This window comes from Haliotis rufescens, unplaced genomic scaffold, assembly GCF_023055435.1.
Source record: "Haliotis rufescens isolate VD_foot unplaced genomic scaffold, xgHalRufe1.0.p SCAF_10, whole genome shotgun sequence".
Classification (NCBI taxonomy): domain Eukaryota; kingdom Metazoa; phylum Mollusca; class Gastropoda; order Lepetellida; family Haliotidae; genus Haliotis; species Haliotis rufescens.
Window position 1 is genome coordinate 20,439,695 of NW_025963780.1, and position 19,481 is coordinate 20,459,175.

The 19,481-nt window shown below is 41.3% G+C and overlaps 1 protein-coding gene across 3 annotated transcripts in view; it reads right to left on the reverse strand.

Annotated features, from left to right (window-relative positions):
- The window catches only part of LOC124143111 (sodium- and chloride-dependent glycine transporter 2-like), a 38,683-nt gene extending 28,026 nt beyond the window's left edge, over positions 1–10,657 (reverse strand). The window contains exons 1-2 of one of the 3 annotated variants that reach the window (XM_046511939.2): positions 10,638–10,657; positions 218–333 (exon numbers count right to left, since the gene is read on the reverse strand). In XM_046511939.2, the coding sequence (XP_046367895.1) occupies positions 218–332 (115 nt within the window). In that variant the 5' untranslated portion in view covers position 333; positions 10,638–10,657. Of the gene's footprint in view, positions 1–217; positions 334–5,635; positions 5,786–8,764; positions 8,903–10,637 lie in introns of those variants that run through there. The other 2 variants (XM_046511938.2, XM_046511937.2) reach the window with 2 other exon arrangements.
- Positions 10,658–19,481: the final 8,824 nt, after the last annotated feature.

The window sequence follows — 19,481 nt, forward strand, 5'->3', positions numbered from 1 at the left end:
TTGTGAGGCTTATTAACTTCATTCTTTTTGTATATCGGATAAGTGATGGTTGACTGTTTAACCTGCTCTTACAATTTCAAGTACATCATACTTAAAAACAATCTACCTCCCGGGGCAAATGAAATTAAACGTACTGCAAATTCCAAGGTCAAACGTCACCACGCGACTCTTTGTATGACATGCCGGAATGTACGAATGGTCGTGAATGTCAACTTACCCCCGCCATTCCTTGCACACATGTAGGGGAACTTCCAAATGCTTCCAACTCCGACCGTGTAGCCCATCAATGTCAGGAAGTAGTCCAGTTGGTGCGACCATATTTCCCCGCCCATCCTGGATCCAAAACTTGTATTAGTTCATAAGCAAACGAAACGAGACACTGCAACACTTAAATAGGAGACACAGTTTATACCAGACCGTGCATGCCATGGACCCTGGGACTCCTGTTGTCTCCTGTGCAGACTCCTGTTGTCTCCTGTGCAGACTCCTGTTGTCAAAGTAATCAATGGAGCAAAGAATTAGTATAATATCTAAGATATTTCTTAATCTAAGAACTAAGGACTAAGAAGCTATGTGAATGTGACGTAAGAATTGTGTGTGGATTTAAGAGTTATTATGGCTTAAAATTCTTTTAAGAACGTTTGTGAATACCGACAAAGGTTCTAATGAAATAATGCCAGTATTGATGCTTAACAATGGGGTTCATTAAACCTTAATAATGCTATAAGGTTTGTTTGAGCTGACTGATCCCCTATAATATTATTTTACAATCATATCTACGTTATGGAAGCCCAGCTACCAGTAATCCCATGCCTGTTGCATGTTGACAGTTTTATTTAGACCAGATAAAAGCACTAGTTTATTTCTATACACTAAATTTCATATTTTACTTCCCTTGTGTCGCCAAAGTCTCGCGATAGTGACGGGATTTTACTTCGAAAATGACATCAAAGTGAAGTCATAGTGATGAAATAGTGACTCAAAAGTGTTCTCATCCTGACAAAGGGGATGAAAGTGTATCGTAATACCGCGATAGTGATGCAACAGTGGCGGGAAAAGAGGGGAACTTATTTGTGAAATGCTGTGTATGTCCATGTGGCATTTACACATTAAAGTTTATACTTGGAACGAGGTATACTATATTTTCCTTAATTATTTGTTATTTTAAGATATAAAACTGAAAAAAAGCCACATTTCGATTTTTTCCAAGTACCAGAAACGCCACTTACCAATTTGACAGAAAGTACCTGGACAGTACAGGGATCAGTGTGTATAGTAATTTCAGATATGATAAAACCCTTATGCACTCGCGCACGCACACAACCACACACACTATAAACTATTTCATACTCATTACACTGTTAGGTTTATGTTATATTTTAAATAAGGGCAAATGATGCTTGATTAGGATTGCACTTTACAGTTAACAACTGTATCTGCCATATCACAGCCGGACAAGTTGATAACGTTGTACAAAGATACCACTCAGCGACTTGAATGAATGGCCTCTATAAATGGATGAGTTTAAATGTCAGAAATTAATGCTTTGCTTGGTGATGAGGATGCCTAAAGTTTAGATCTTCAATTATTGAATCCATTTTCACAGTTGCAAATGGCGACAGAGCCTCCTGATGGACTAACTCGCTTTCTTGTCTCGTATTATCGCTTTATCGTCTCGTATTATCGCTTTCTCGTGACCGTATTTGAAGTCAATAGACCGATGTCCCCTCTGGCCCACCATACGATTTGGGGATTAACCTTGACTCTTCCATCAAACTTAACGTGCGTCGGCTTTAGCTTGTGTCCTTACCAAGGTCACATATAAATTCGAGGCTACAAAGAAAACGTCTTTGGGATTTTCCAGGCGTGAGTGAACTGAGTTTAACGCCACTTTGAACAGTATTTTAGTTATGTCACGGCGTGTCAGCTTGACGTGGTTAGAAAACCTGAAATGATGTAATTCTTGGACGTTTACCACTTCGGTGAGGCCCGCAACCACGGCAAACCTATAGAAATAATCGGGGCGAAAAGGGAATCGAACCCACAATCATAGGTTTCTGGCATGCACAAGGGACGCAACCAATACTCTGCACAGCGAATTGCGGCTCTTAGACGTCTGTGCCATGGAACATGGAAATATGATGTGACTGCATTTATGTACTCAATCACTCAAATGAAAGATAATTTCGATATTCAATATGATACAGTTCAGTTAAAAGTTGTGTACCAAAACAGTTTTACTTTGGTCATAAAATTAGATTTACTGAATAAAATAATTGTAGTTGTTATTCAATTTTTTACCTATTTGAGTAGTCTTTAACAAGCATTGTGTTAACTGCTGTTGCATTTTTAAACGGAATAAAAAAGCAGAATGGAATTTGGACCTAATCTTGGCAGACTTATTGTGTTAAAATATGCCTGCACACGCGTAAATCCAAAGCTTTTTATCTATACGTGAACGAAATAATATTATGATCAAGTGCATGTCTCACAGGGCATAGTCCAAATGACATCATCTCACTTGACATTAAAATACTAGCTTTTGATTGGCTAAGGAGAGGGCAATTATTTTCCATTGTAGTCCGCTCATGTACCCCATCCGAGAAATCAATCGTAACACGCCTTAGGTAACTTTCTTTTCTCGCGTACGAGTCGCATAAGTATCGTTGAGCTGAAATGAACCGATGTTCAATGCATTGGGTAAAGGGAAGTAACTCGGTTTGAATGAATGTGGGCGAGACAAATTCGTTGCCAACCGATTACTCGGGGCATATGGTATGAAGTACCCCATGTGTGAGTCTATGTACCCCGGGCCGTACACAGGCTCACAGATAACGTACACACCATATTCCTAGATTGATAACTGGGAAGGGTACCCATGTTAAACTGAGGCATGGTATCTCAATGAGCTAGCACTATAAAACCGGCATTAGTCCGGACTAGTACAAGCAGACACACAGATGCATTCACGTGCTAAAATAAGCGCAATATTTTTTTTAGGCGACGTAAAGCCCTTTTCATCTCACCACCATTTTCATGTAACTTGTGCGTGACGTACACAATCACTTTGTCTGGTAACGCGAGTGAGTGAGTGAGCTGTGTTCTACGCTGTTTTGAAGAGTATTTCAGCAATACCACTGTGTGTCAAGTTAATATTGAATGAGGGCCCCAGGTAGAAATTCCGTGTTATGTAGCCCCCAACTAATGCTGGACAGTTGCTTGTGTGTTTGTTTGTTGTTTAACGCCGCACTCAGCAATATTCCAGCAACATCACGGCGGGGGACACCAGAAATGGGCTTCACACATTGTACCCATGTCGGGCATCGAACACGGGTCTTCGGCGTGACGAGCGAACGCTATAACCAGTAGGCTACCCGACCGCCCCTTCCAGCTATATCGTGTCTGAACCAGACAATCCAGTGATTGACATCATGAGCATCGATCTACGATGGCTGTGATATTGTCGAGTGCGGCCTTAAACAACAACCAACCAGCGTTTGACGTTAATCACGTTGATGAAACCCTTTAGCACATCTGGTGCTGCCAAACCATTGATCACAATCAGGATGAATCTGGGATTCGAACCTTGATAAGTTCATGCTGGATGTTTGCAATCAACCTGCTTTTCATAGAGCCCATTTAATTAAAGAGAGTTGTCGGAACCTGATCACATGAAAAATTCAAAATTGTATTTGACGTCACAGCACAATGAGGTATACTGTTTTAGGTAAGTGTACATTTATGCAATTTAAAAGAAGTTTACCAGTAACGCATTAACATGGAACTTTACAAATTTGATAAGTTTCAAGCATTACGTTCCCTCAAAATGTAACGAATATTTTCCAAACGAAGGCATACTTAAAACCGTTAAGAAAAGGTAAACACTTAGGGGCACAGTGGGCCCCTTGTCAAAGGGCCCGCAATCCGCTGTGCAGAGTTCTGCCCCTTGACCTCAGATCATGGATTCGAATCACAGATTCTTTCTGTTTATATTTCTAGGTTTGTCAGCACCAAACCATGCTCGTGCGTTTCACCAAAGTGGTAAATGTCTAACACACGCCTCACAGGGACGTTTCTACAACATTAAGCTGGCATGATGTGATATGAATGAAATAATGTTTAAAGCAGCGTGAAATCCAACTCACTCACGAACTCTACCTGTTTAAATCGTATAAAGGCACAATAACTCACGTCAGTTTAGTCAGTTGGTCAGTTTCCACTACGTCACCAGACTACAATCCTATGTTATGATCGGGTGACAAGCAAACACAAGGAATAGGTCCAATTTACATGCAGAATGCGGTTAAGAGCATTTTGGAAAAGATAATGTCGCTGCTCGGATTCCTATTACAGACAGGTTATTGTTTTTATGTCACTTGTTCAAATTATTTTTTTCTCTGAAACGTGAAGCCGAACAATTTTAACTCAAACATATTTTTTCAAATCATCCGATCTGTCCAGCGAACCATTTATTTTGCTCAAAATCTTATAAAAGTCGTACCCTCGGGAGCGGTGATTTACACATTCTGACATTAGCACACACATTTACATGTTTTTAACTGTTAACCAATTCAATTACTAAATATAATTAAATACGGAGTAATGGTAATTTGATATTGTTTCAAGACTGTTACATCATTGGTTGAGTATGTAATATAACCTGCTATCACGAGATGGCATTAAATAACATCCTTTTTACCGATGTATTGAACTAAATATTGTCATGCGTATGACATTCTACTGAGATTTTCCATTCATTGTTTGGAGGAATGCTGTTAAGGCGAGTTGGTCGCTTAAACTCGGTTAATCAAAGCCAGATGTATTCCACCTCAGTCTGAGATTCGTTGATAAACATACGTCAACAAACACATTTATGATTGAATACAGACGAAGACCGACCGAATGAGTGAATGAGTTTAACTCCGGTTAGAACAGTATTTCAGTTATATCACGACGTGTAAGCTTGATGTGGATGGGAAACCTGAAATGAGGAGGGGCGTGGGGGTGTGGGTGGGGTGAGTTGGTGGGGGTGGGGGTGTTGGGGAGGGAGAATGCTGCTGAGGTTTAGTTTTCTGGAACACCTGGTGTCATCACTGATTTCCAAAAGGTCATTCATATAGTTTTCACAGCTACTTTGCCCATTCCGCCAAATGAAATATGTTTCGATGGATAATCAAGACTGGTTGTCCTACTGCATTGACGTTTAAATAGTTAGAGGGGGTACTACGCAATGCGTTTCTGGGGGAAAGGAACACATATTTTTTATCACATCATTTTTATCACATCATTTTCAGAACACCCAACATGTCGAGTACATAATTAATTTTGAGGGGTAAACTAGAATTATGTTGTTTTCCTTTTTTGCCACAAAATCAAAAGGTTTTAGCCGTTTGCATTTGTAAAACTACAAGGCAGGTATGGTGCTGAATATCTACAACTATTACCAGGGCGAATCTAAGATTCGAACCCATGGTCATAGGCTTCTTGAAAGCCCAAGGGGCACAACTCTGCAAGTAATGAAGTTGATTTAAGTAATTAATTGCGCATATAAAATCTGGAATCAAAGTTATGCATTTATATAAACTTTGCGAATCAGAACAGAAAAAGAAAGTAACATTAGATGATATATTCTCACCTTACTTTCCTATCAGTGGACAAACAGTTTAGTAAGACCAGAGGTTAGTCACCAATAACATAGTTCAGAACTTTCCGTCCAGTTCAAGTGGCATCTAAATAAGAATGAACTTGAACCGTGCCTTGACCAAACTGAAGCGGTTGTGAGGGGATAAAACTAGTTTAGGCTCATTGTCCTCGTACAATTGACCTCGAATGAATGTCACAAAATTGAAGCAGTAGTTCATGATCTATACAGCATAATATCTTACCCTATCATTATTATTTTATTTTATTTATTTATTTATTTATTTGTTAGCTTAATTCTACAGTGAGTGAGTGAATATTGCTTAACGCCGCATCAGCAATTTTGCAGCTATTCGCGGCGACTTAATTCTACACGTTAGGTTCCAAACTCTATTTAGTGTTGTCAGATCTACTGGTACCATAGTTCTACATAGAAGAAAATGTATGTTTAATTCCTCAATGTTTCAATGTTTACTCATTTCGAAAGATACTAGGTTTTGCATGTTCATGATCTGTGACGACAAATTTCTCTTATAAGGCAGTGCACGCGAGCATGCATTAATTACACATTAATTCGTCATCGTCATTCGTGGTCATGCGAGGTAAAGGTTTTCCTCTATGTGGCGTCATGTCCAAATCGTCTTGCTCAGCATAACATCATGGTTTGTCATAACGACGCCTTCCTCACCACCTTACCTGTAGCAGTGGCGAGTCTTTTTCAAAATGTAAGGATTGAACTATCCATTCTTGGCGAACATATCTGTTTCAGTCTTAGCGAGTCTCGTAAGATTGACAGTGTGTGCGTTAACAACCATACCAAGTTCCGAACTGTAGATTAAGTTTCCTTAGAAAAGGTCTTCAGCAACCAATGTTTGCTGTAAAAGGCGACTAACGGAATCGGGTGGTCAGGCTTGCGGACTTGGTTGATACATGTCATCGTATCCCATTTGCGTGGATCGATGCTCATGATGACAATCACTGGATTTGTCTGGTCCAGACTCGATTTATTTATATAGCTGGAATAGCAAGGAAATTCCAGACAAAACCTCAACTGAACCCAGACAGAACCTCCACTGAAATCATGCAGAACCTTCACTATAATCATGCAGAACCTTCACTGAAATCAAACAGGACCTTTACTGAAACAATGCAGAACCTTCCCTGGAAGCATGCAAAACCTTCACTGAAACCATGCATGTACAACCTTCACTGAAACCATGCATGTACAACCTTCACTGAAACCATGCATGTACAACCTTCACTGAAACCATGCATGTACAACCTTCACTGAAACCATGCATGTACAACCTTCACTGAAACCATGCATGTACAACCTTCACTGAAACCATGCATGTACAACCTTCACTGAAACCATGCATGTACAACCTTCACTGAAACCATGCAGGACCTTCACTGAAACCATGCATGTACAACCTTCACTGAAACCATGCAGGACCTTCACTGAAACCATGCATGTACAACCTTCACTGAAACCATGCATGTACAACCTTCACTGAAACCATGCAGGACCTTCACTGAAACCATGCATGTACAACCTTCACTGAAACCATGCATGTACAACCTTCACTGAAACCATGCAGGACCTCCACTGAAACCATGCATGTACAACCTTCACTGAAACCATGCATGCACAACCTTCACTGAAACCATGCATGTACAACCTTCACTGAAACCATGCATGTACAACCTTCACTGAAACCATGCATGTACAACCTTCACTGAAACCATGCATGTACAATCTTCACTGAAACCATGCATGTACAACCTTCACTGAAACCATGCAGGACCTCCACTGAAACCATGCATGTACAACCTTCACTGAAACCATGCATGTATAATCTTCACTGAAACCATGCAGGACATCCACTGAAACCATGCAGGACCTTCACTGAAACCATGCATGTACAACCTTCACTGAAATCATGCAGAATCTTCACTGAAACCATGCAGAGCCTTCACTGAAACAATGCAGGAACTCCACTGAAACCATGCATGACCTTCACTGAAACCATGCAGAACCTTCACTGTAATCATGCAAAACCGTCATTGAAACCATGCAGGAACTCCACTGGAATCATGCAAAAACTTCACTGAAACCATTTAGAACCTTCACTGAAACCATGCAGGACCTCCACTGAAACCATGCATGTACAACCTTCACTGAGACAATGCGGAACTACACTGAAACTATGCAGATTCTCCACTGATCCATGCATAAAAAAACATATGTTTCCACTGAACCTAGGCTAAACCTCCAATGAAACCATGCAGGACCTCTGCTGCAACCATGCAGGACCTCCACTGGACCGTACCCAGAGAAACCCTCCACGGAAACCATGCAGGACCTCCACTGAAACCATGCATGCACAACCTCCATTGAAACGATGTATGCACAACCTCCACGGAAACTATGCATGCAGATTTTCCACTGCAACCATGCATGAAAAAAACCAGTGAACCTCCAGTGAAATAATGCATGCACAACCTTCGCTAAAATTATGCATGCATAGTCTCCACTGAAACTATGGCAGGGTAGCAACAAGTGCCATCTTTTTAACGTCTTTTGGTATGATGCCGACCTCCACTGAAACCTTGCAGAACCTCCACGGAAACCATGCATGCATATTCTCCACTGAAACCATACATGCAGGGCTTCAAATGAATCCATGCATGCAGAACCCCAACTCTAATAAAATCATCATTATGGCTATGAGTCACAATGAGTTACATATATTTTATAACAATTTACAATATAAAAGGATCCTAAATGTCGATAATCTGTGTCACCTTGGGGTTACCTCAATCCCTTGGGGTTACCTCAACCCCTTGGGCTAACAATGGCACAGCTCCGGACTCCCTAAAACAGTATCCGTCGGCATAACTAATATTAATACGCATATTTCTGGAAAAAAGGAAACCTTTAGAAACAAATCTTCAGGACAATACACGTGATACGTTCATGTGTGCTAACACGAGTGAGATGTGTTTTAAACATTTCATGCTCAGAAAGAAAATGTCGACATTCATGATTTTCATGTAGTTTGTTCGGTCTTCGGGGTAAAATGGAGATCAGGGTAAGTAACAGTAAATGTCGGTTCCCTACCTGTTTTCTCTATACTTCTGTTGTCTTTAGGAGAAATCGGTTACGTCCGGTGCGTTACGAACAGGGTTATTCAAGCTGTGGAAATTTCCACTGAGAACGGGAATATAGTCCGTATCAGGGCAATACCATCAAGCTTGTGAGGCATGACCTAACAAGGACAGGTTTACAGGATAAGTTTTATTAACCTACTATCATGTTAACTGTTTTGCATGAAAAAAAGATCATTAAAGGATGCTGGGAATCAAATACTTGAGGATTTGTTGGGTAGCTTGTTCACAGAAGACATAGATCTCCATGTAAGGTGAGAGGAGGTGAAATGTGGTCTAAAGTCGCGTCCAACATTATTGCACTTATATATATACACAAGTATGATCCAATTGCAGAAGAGAGTATATATATATATATATATATATATATATATATATATATATATATAGTGTGTGTGTGTGTGTGTGTGTGTGTGTGTGTGTGTGTGTGTGTGGCTGCGCGTACTATTCCGGACTAATGCCGATTTTATTGTGCTAGCCTAATGGGATACCATGTCCCAGTTTAACATGAATACCCCACTCAGATACTGTATACTGACTCCGAGCCGACCAGTCCTTGTTTTAGCCCCTTAATGCCGAGCGCCAGACGGGGTAACAACATCTTTTAAGTCTTATGGTACGACGCTTCCGGAAAACCCTATACCTTCCGCTCTCCGGGGGGGACGCTCTGACACTAGACCACGGAGGCACACTCCACGTCAGGATGTGATCTGTGTGAAAGAGATCGGTTATATTACCTTACTCCATTTCGATGACAGAGTAGCCTTGTGGTTAAGTGGTCACGCCGCTTGATTCTTCTCATGGGTACAGTGGTACGCTAATTTCTGGTGTTCCCATTGGTGGATTCTTGCGTAAAATAATATTCCCTCACTTAATTCGATAAACAGGAAGCATCGACAAATGTGTATTATTTCGTATGTATTACTTTATAATCGTTCAAGAGGGAACACGGCTGGCCCACTGGTCTCAGGCACCAAAATACTCCACACAGAGTTGCGTCCCTTATGGGTGCCAGAATGCAAAGATCGTCGGCTCAAATCCCACATTGTCCCTGATTATGATTCTTGGACTATTTGCACCGTACGGCTCGTGGGGTTCACCAAGTCGGAAGCGTCCAGGGCCGTCATAACTTCCCATCAGGTTGATATGTCTGAAGTATTGTTAAATTCGGCGTTTGCGCAACTCATTAACTCGCTCGAGATGTTAGTTTATACTGAGATACAAATATAAAATGAGAGGTAAAGTTGTTAAATTTGATTATGTCTATTTTACCATCACTCATTCCTGCAACAGTTTGTAAAAAGTAATATGTGGCTGGGAAATCATAATTTAGTTAAAAAAAATAATTTGCGACCACATGACCCCTTCCATGTTAAACGTGTTGTAAGTTTGTGCCGAATACTGTAAAAATGTAGAACACATGGTCCGTAGTTAATGTGAGCCATCGAGCGATGCCCAAAGGCTGGAAAGCCTCAACTTGGATAAACACCATTTTGTCATATCCAACTATTCTACAGTTCATTTCGGGCTAGTGGCTTTAGTCGAATAACAAGATTTTAGGAGAAAACAACTAGTCTGTGTAGATTTTCGCTAGTCTCGGAAACATGGACCAGTGGCCGTGTCGGATCCTGCTAACGTAACACGTGACCTAAATACGTCAAATGGAATAACAGAAGGTCGTCATATAGCTGAAATATTGCTGGAGTGCGGGGTTATACAACAAACAAACAAACAAAACCTATAATCAGTGTTATAATTACCATTTAAGACTTATTAAAGCCTCAATGTGGGATAACCAGCGACGTGAATGAACGATCAGTGGTTACCTTTAATAACAGCCATAACAAGGTGTGCTGGCCGTAAAAGGCCAGTCGGCAGAGTGGAAAGAGCGGCCTGGAGAGTTGTTCACAGCGTCAACGTCTGATTTGCCCCAACTCCCAATGTGCCTAGCTTCAGATGGATCGGGTGATCAGACTCATTGCAATCATCGTGTGACGTTGCTAATAACGTCAAACATTAATTTACATTATCTACAATGTCCATCATCTTGTCCATTATCTACAAGCCTCCGTGGCGATAGGTGCGGCCGGGTAGCCTGGTGGTTAAAGCGTTCGCTCTTCACGCCAAAGACCCAGGTTCCATTCACCACATGGGTACATTGTGTGTCCATTTCTGGTGTCCCCCACATTTGTATTGCAGGAATATTGCTAAAAGCGGCGTAAACAAGACTCACTCACTCCGTGGGGATTGCAGGGTAGAATAGTTCCCAGCAGCCTATGCTGATCGTACAAGACGTCTTAATGGACATGGTCAGGCTCGGTGACGTGGTTGATGGCGTGTCATGGGATCCCGACGGCGTGGAGCGTTGTTCGCAACATTGATCGGCGTTAGCGAATAAGAAAAAGGAAGGACGTGGTGTAACATTACCATCAACATAACGTGTGGGTTGTTTACTGTAAGGTGGCGAACAACCAAGAAAGACGATAGTGTCTACAGTAAGTAAATGAACGTTTTGGGGCGGTCGGGTAGTCTAGTGATTAAAGCGTTCGCTCGTCAAGCCGAAGACCCGGGTTCGATTCCGAACATGGGTACAATGTGCGAAGCCCATTTCTGGTGTCCCCCGCCGTGATATTGCTGGAATATTGCTAAAAGCGGCGTGAAACCATACTCACTCACTCACTAAATGAAAGTTTGGGATCAAGTGATCAATAATGGATTAATATATACGATGTGGTATGGTCGTAATCCACCCCGTAATGACAAATTGACGGAGTCGTTTCCTTTCCTCTTGCAGCGCCTGGCCAAGTTCGGCTAACGTAGCCGGTGGCCTTTGACATTGCCATACACGTTTCCTGTGTCCCAGATGTGCTCTGTGGGGTCAAAGGCCAGGATTCTTGGCTGGCTATTGTATTCTGCTGATGTTTTCTTGCTGGAGGTTAAAAAAAGTGACGCCAAGCGCTACCGCCTTGAAAGACAAAACGTGGACCAGCATGGTAGGCAAACGGCATAACCCAGTATGTTGTCTCGGTAGTGCTATCAAGTGACTCTTCCGTGCACAGTATGCAATTCTTGCAGTTATATGATCCCATCCAGCGATTTGATTGGCTGTTTGGGGTCAATTTCGTAAAGCATGGTTTCTGATTAATTGATCCTGGACTTGTTGTTGGCCTGGGGCTCCCTCACGGTGCGGAGCCGATCTTTAACATTCTTCAAAAAACATTTCCAAAGTCTGCATGTCACAGTTTGAGACAAATTGAACATACCAGGTGCCTCTTATTGAGCTTTACCATTTTGAAACATGCCAATAGCCTTTAGGCATTCATCACGTTGCTCGGCTGGGAATTTGTGGTAATGTTGAAAATATCGGTAAGGTAACTGTCGGAACAAATCATGTATAGCGTGTATGCTCAAATTTTCCATCCTTTTTGGATTCCGGTTTAGAACTGGTCCCCAACGAGATATGCTTGGGGTGGAGTAGATGGTCAGGCTCGGTGACTTGGTTGATTGCATGAATCAATGTTCTGACGTCAATCATCACTGACAGGAATAGCAAGTGATGTTTAAGTTAGTGAATTTCACTGTCTGTACAGACACTAACATGTTAGTTGACTTTACTAACAACTTTAAAAATATTTGCTGATTAGACTAGTAGGTGGCATATCGTTACAATTTACTAATCAGATAGAAGAGATTACTATCTATCTTTCAAAGAATCTTCTAATTTATTAAGTGCAATAGTATATTTACTAAGCTTGAAGTAAGTTTTACTACAATTTAAGTAAGGCTCGTTTCTTGGTCCTTTTTCAATCCCTTTGACAGCTGGGAAAATCTGCAAAAATCCCAAATGACATGGACAATGTATAACAAATAATGATTTTCAGTGTCATTTTGAGTTTATCTAAAGAATGCTACGAAAGAGTAAGTGACAGGAAAATAAAGTAAACAAATACTGTTTTACACTGGCAACCCTTCTTCATTTCACGTGGTCTTGGCGGCGAAAATGAAACAGGTTTCTCCTTTAGCTTCCCTTTACTGCTGCCGAGTGCAGTCTACCAGACAGGATAGTATATTCGCTGTATACTAACCTTCTGGCAGCAATTACTAGTTAAGTTAATAAATTTCGCTAGATTTTTCTCAGTGACTAGATTGTCTGTCCTAGATTCGATTAATTACAGACCGCTGTCAGTATGGCTGGAACATTACAGACTGCGGCGTTAAACAACAAACAAACAAAACAGTTATTCACTATCTGTTTCGCGAACTTTCTGTCTCCATATTCTTTTTATAATATTCATTTGCCCAATCTGACCTTTCCTATAAATTTTGGAACCATTTCGTATCTTTCTGGAAGGCAGTTTTACCTCACGTATTCACGACAAGAACGGAATTATTTACTTAGAATAAATGTTAAAATCCTAAATGCACCGTATTCACGTGAAAAAGAGCGTGCGTGCATTTGGGCATTTAGTTGTCACTAGTTGACCGTACAATCAGGGGCATATTTTCTAGATTGCATTCCAGGTTTATATTTCGATGCTGAATTTCTTTTTAACAGCATACAGTGTATATGATGGACGGAGAACAATATCACAAAACATTACGGTGATTATCACATGAACCCGAAAGATAACTTGAATAATGCAGTATGTTTAAACCTATAGAAAGTCATTAACATGTACAAGCGTGTATTTTACTTTGATGTACACGGCCCCGGCCAGTTAGCAGGTTTGGTTCAAATCAGTCAAAGACACAGTTTGTCTGCTATCTCAAATTGCATGATGATGATGATGATAATGATGATGAGGGTTCGAATCCCTGTTCGCCCCGATTATGTTTCTAGTTTGCCAGCACCATACCCGTGCTCGTGTGTTTCACCGAAGTGGTAAACGCCTGAGACCTGCATCACTTCGGGCTTTCCTCCCACATTAAGCTGACACGCAGTGATATAACTGGAATAATGTTAAAAGCGGCGTTAAACCCAACTCACTCACTCACTCACTGTGATATTCCTAATTACACGTTTAGATCTGGATTGGATATAGAGCCTAGCATTTCATAGAGTGAGTGAGTGATTTGGATATATCATCAATTTTAGCATTATCTCAGCCACATGACGGCGGACATTAACAGTGGGATTTATACATTACACCCATATAAAGATTCGAACTCGGCCTTCGAAGAGACGATCAAGCGCCTTCACCTCTGGGCTAGACAACTTCTTTTAAGTTAGCGCCGTCGTTGTAGGCTGTTTTTCATAAACAATGTCAGGTCAGATTTGAAGGGTTGTATATTTCACGCAGGTGTTCGTCGGCATTGTCACGTGGTGTCATGGTTACGAGTTGAGCCAATCGAGGCTCACTTGCGTTTCTTCGACTTTTTTATGCGCGTCAAGACGCAGAAGTGGCGTGTGTTCAAGAACTCCATTGGTACATGTTAATTTTGTTCAACAAGCTTGCGAGAATCAATCTCATTAAAATCAGATCTTAGTTCTCGCTATCGCTAAACAAAGATCTGAGGACATCCCATTACGGGTCACGTCAGACCAACCTAGCGCGAATTTTGACTGACCAGTGGAAGGACTGACAAGAAGTCGACATCAGAAGGCTGCTCTATCGTGCTTTACGGCAATAAATTCAAATTGGCGACTACGCTTCGAAACATTTTTTGACAAATTCTCGATTAAAAATTTGAAACCTGTACAAAAGAAAATTCTGGAATGGCAAATATATGGTCTAGATTGTCTGGATTCAGTCGTTAAACCCGGAACTATCGTTCGGAAGTTTTCGAGGTTGCATGATAAGAAATCACATTCCGACTGTCACTTTCATGATCTGGTAAGCGACGCTCTGATTGGTCGGATGAAAGGTCGTTCTGACGTGACCCCTAATGGGATTGTCTCAGATCTTTGTTTAGCGGTAGCGAGAACTAACATCTGATTTCAGTGACATTGGGTGAATAGATTATGTTTCTGGGTTTGTCAACACCGTACCCGTGCTCGTGGGTTTCACCAAAGTGGTAAACGTCTGAGACCTGCATCTCTTCGAGCTTTCTTCAAACATTAAGCTGACACGCCGTGATATATCTTGAATACTGTTCAAAGCGTTAAACCCAACTCACTCACTTACTATAGTTTTTAAGCGCTATAATGAACGTCGATTGGATTTTTTTGTGATGTGCATATTGAAAGCTATCCATGAAGAAACGTAGCCAAACTTGATTTCTGACCCTGCTGTTATTTTGTTGTAGAGTTAAAATGTCGACAAGGAAGGTGCATGAACATTAGTTTGTGACCCGTTAAGATCAGGGTAGAGAAAGGGTCTTCGGCAACTCAGGATTGTCGTGAGAGGCGACTAACGGGATCGGGTTGTCAGGCTCGCTGACTTGGTTGATACATGTCAATCACAGGAGTGTCTGATCAAGACTCGATTATGTACAAACCGTCGTCATATAGCTGGAATGCTGAGTGCGACGTTAAACAACAAAGAAAACAAACAAACAGACATTAGTTTGTTGCCATATGATGTACTTCACAATGTCCCGTCCCGTAAGAATTTGTCCCCAGAAACCTTTGTTGTAAGTGGTAGATCGGGTGGTCATTGATAGCAATCTAATTGAATGTTGGTCATCCTCGATTTAAGATTTAACGCCGTCTGTAAATAATTCAGAAATATCACGGCGAAGAAACTTAAAATGAACTGTTTATCTATGTGGGCAATTCAACCCGGGTCTTCGGCGTGACGAGTGAACGGTTTAACCACTAGGCATCATTATCTTTACTGATGCAAATGGTTTGGTAATACTATCAGTCAGTTCTTCTTCCTCAGCACTCAGCCTAACATTAATCTTAATTGCCAAAGGTGGGGCGGTCGGGTAGCCTAGTGGTTAAAGTGTTCGCTCTTCACGCCGAAGACCCGGGTTCCATTCCTGACATGTCCCCCGCCGTGATATTGCTGGAATATTGCCAAATGCGGTGTAAACAAGACTCACTCACTCACTTATTGCCAAAGGCACAAATACAGCACATGCCTAATGGGTTTCAAGTTTCACAGTAAAAATATACAATGTTATGAATTATGCTACGGAAGCGAGACCTGCCTGACAGTAAACTACCATAAGACATCGATAAGATTTGAAACAATATTAAAATAAAACAACCTTCATACAAAACAACGTCTACATCAAATAAACAAGGCATCACGCGTATTCGATATTGTATGATGAGTCCCGTATGTTGTCTAAGGCATATGGCGAACAAAACAACACAGAAAGGCCTTGATGCGAACACTGTCTGCTGGCATCAGACCATATTCGGTCAAGTTAGGAGCGATAGATCAGTGAGAGAATGAAACAAATATTAAATGCTGCGCATCATATTTACATGACACCACATAATATATGCATGTACTTACACTGTTAAAAGTGTCAAACCTATAAGGATAAGGTACACTTTCAAAGGAGGGGGTGGGGGGAGGAGGAGGGGGAAGAAATGAAGCAACATTGCAGGAACGTTAACTCTACCCATTATTTCTTCAATAGTCACTGAAGCGTACATATAGTACCTTCAGGAGTTTTTTTTCAACCGGCTGTGAGGAAAGAATATTCCTCTCGTTATTATAGCGAAATGGCGTATGGATGGATGTGCTGGAATTCAAGGTGTCTTTTAAACATACTTGAAAACGACCCATTGACAGTGCATTCTTTTCGAAACCCCGCGAAGATCCGGGGTAGAAAAGGTCTTCAGCAACCCATGCTTGCCGTAAAAGGCGACTATGCTTGTCATAAGAGCCGACTAACTGGATCGGGTGGTCAGGATCGCTGACTTGGTTAATGCATGTCATCGTATCCCAATTGCGTGGATCGATGCTCATGGTGTCATTCAATGGATTGTCTGGTCCAGACCACCGTCATATAGCTAGAATAGTGCTGAGTGCGGCGTTAAACAACAAACAAAACAAAAAAGCATTCCTGTTATATTACCAATAAGTCCCATAGTCTCAAATTATCGTACCATGGTTTCCTGTATTTAACTTTGCGTGACCTGAATCAACCGAGGTTACAAGCAGGACTCACTACATTGAATCTGGATTAACCAGGGTTTGTCAAGGATAGTTCTGCTGGTCAAATTGTGTGATGTGATTGAGTATGGTTTTTCGCCGCGTTTAGCAATACTCCAGCAATATCACGGCGGGGGACACCAGAAATGGGCTTCACACATTGTACACATGTTCGGAATCGAACCCGGGTCTTCGGCGTGACGAGCGAACGTTTTAACAACCAGGCTACCCGACCGCCCCTAAATTGTGTGGAGGGGTGGGGAGAGTATAACATTCAGAACGAGATGCGGGTGCTGTCCTCACCCAATGATACCCCAGTTTCCGTAGAAAGGCAGTTGTTGTCAGTTGAGGTCGTCTGGAAGCCTAATTTCATGTGTTCTGACATCGGTAGATGCGGAATAGATCGGAAATGCTTGTGATATGAAAAAATTGCACAAGAGTCATTGTATTGGAGGACAGAGTTAAGTTTTAATACATATAAAGATCTGATTCTGTAATTTCAAGTGAACTATATCTATCTGAGCTAATGAACGCTTACTCAGTCAACAGGTTTGTTCATTTTGAAATAGATTATACTCATTAGAACAAAGAACGTTTAAAAGTTCAATTTATTTGAAGCCATATATAGTTTTATGGCACTGTTATTAAATTAAGTTCGGTGAGTGCGATTATCTGATTATTATGTGGCCTGATTCAATTACACCCAGCAACAGCCTGCTGTCCGATTATATATCAAGCTTTTCAGTTTATTTATTTGATGTGTTTAATTTCATTGAATTCACTGTGGGACACTCAGCTATTTATTTTCTATCAACATCTTGGTTTGCTGATAGACGCTAAATCATGTTTTGTTCATTGCTGCTATAGTGACAGTGTACATTTTGCCTTGCAGGACAGCTGCATTAGTTGTTGTCTGGTACTTACCAATTAACGTGTGCCTTCGCGATTACGCAGAGGGTATGGAATACTGTAAGGGACATTCTCGCGATCTCGCATTCTCGTGTTTTGGGCATATTTACCTCGTTTCCAAAGGTCGAGATCGCGAGAATGCGAGATCGCGAGAATGTCCCTTACAGTATTCCATAAGAGGGGAATGTCCGAGTAACTCTCCATTCCTTAAAAATAATGGAGCAGGGGCCAGGAATGGAGAATTACGAGGATATTCCCCTTCTTAAAACTCATCCCTACTTTTACACTTTGACAAAATTTTCTGTTGTGGAAAATATTTGACAAATAAACCAGAACACTTTGTTGTCTGTATTTAAATGCGTGAGTCGCCATTGCGTGATGCACGAGGAATGCGTTCTCTGCCGCTGTTGCACGTGCCCCAAGCTCCGTCGCGAGCTGACATTTACAATGCATGGTTCACAGCTGTTCATAATTTCGTTGGGTCCTAAACTAGTATTTATCAATCGCTTGCACATTGTTAATACATGCTGACGGGAATAAATAGAAATATAGAGCCTCGAACAAAGATAGATATATATTACCTGATTTGTTTTTTCTCTTCAAAGGTTTATCTAACTATCTATAAATATGAACATTAATGTGGGTAACCTGCTCTAACACAAACTATATACATATTACATGTATTTTGAGCTTTAGAGAATTATGCAGTATTATGAAAATATTTAATAGTTAATTTCACACCATACCTTCATGTGCCGCCGTAGCTGAGGTTGACAGTTACAGTTTCTCAAATCAAACGATGCGGGTACGTACCCCGCTTGCGACACATGTTTTCGGAAAAAATATGAAATTATTCACTTGTCAATGAATGTGAAAAATAGTTCCGTCTATTCCAAGTGGAAATTAATTCAAATGTTGGTTCAAGATAATGTATAGTTGACAAACAACTCACCATTCCTGAAAAATAATGGAGCATTCAAACAATAGAATGACGTCACAGATGTGTTTTAATTTGCCTTATTGTCAACCTAGTATGCCGGTGTTGTCGTAAATCAACGCTACAACGGCTGATACGCCCTTAGAGTGTCGTTCATCTTTGTATGAACCGACTTACAGCTTGCGTCACCTGGTTCACTCGTACAGTTTCAATGTGATCTGCAATGGCCTGGGGGATGCCACTGACGTACTAGGGTCATCGCCTGTTGCATGTCCGAGAGGCTACATACCAGTGCTACCCGTGATGAATTGGTCTGCAGCAACCCATACTTGCGTGAGAGGTGACTAACGGGATCGGGTGATCAGGCTCTGACTTGGTTAATGCATGTCATCGTATCCCAATCGCGTAAATCGGTGCTCATGATGTCAAGCACTGGTCGGGTGCGGCGTTACTCACACACACACACACACACACACACACCGAAAACCTTGTTTTTCCTCGATATTTTAGTGATCCACCTATATACTTTTCATAGTTTGCCTATTATGCCAAATGGAATATTGAGTATCAGATTTCTTTGTAAAACGGGGAACGAGTGGCCCAGTCGTCTAAGGCGCCACGATTCGCTGTGCAGAGTTGCGTCCCTTGGGTGCGCCAGAAACCTATAATTGTTGGTTCAATCCCTGTTCGCCCCGATTATGTTTCTAGGTTTGTCAGCACCATACCCGTGCTCGTGGGTTTCACCGAAGTGGTAAACGTCTAAGACCTGC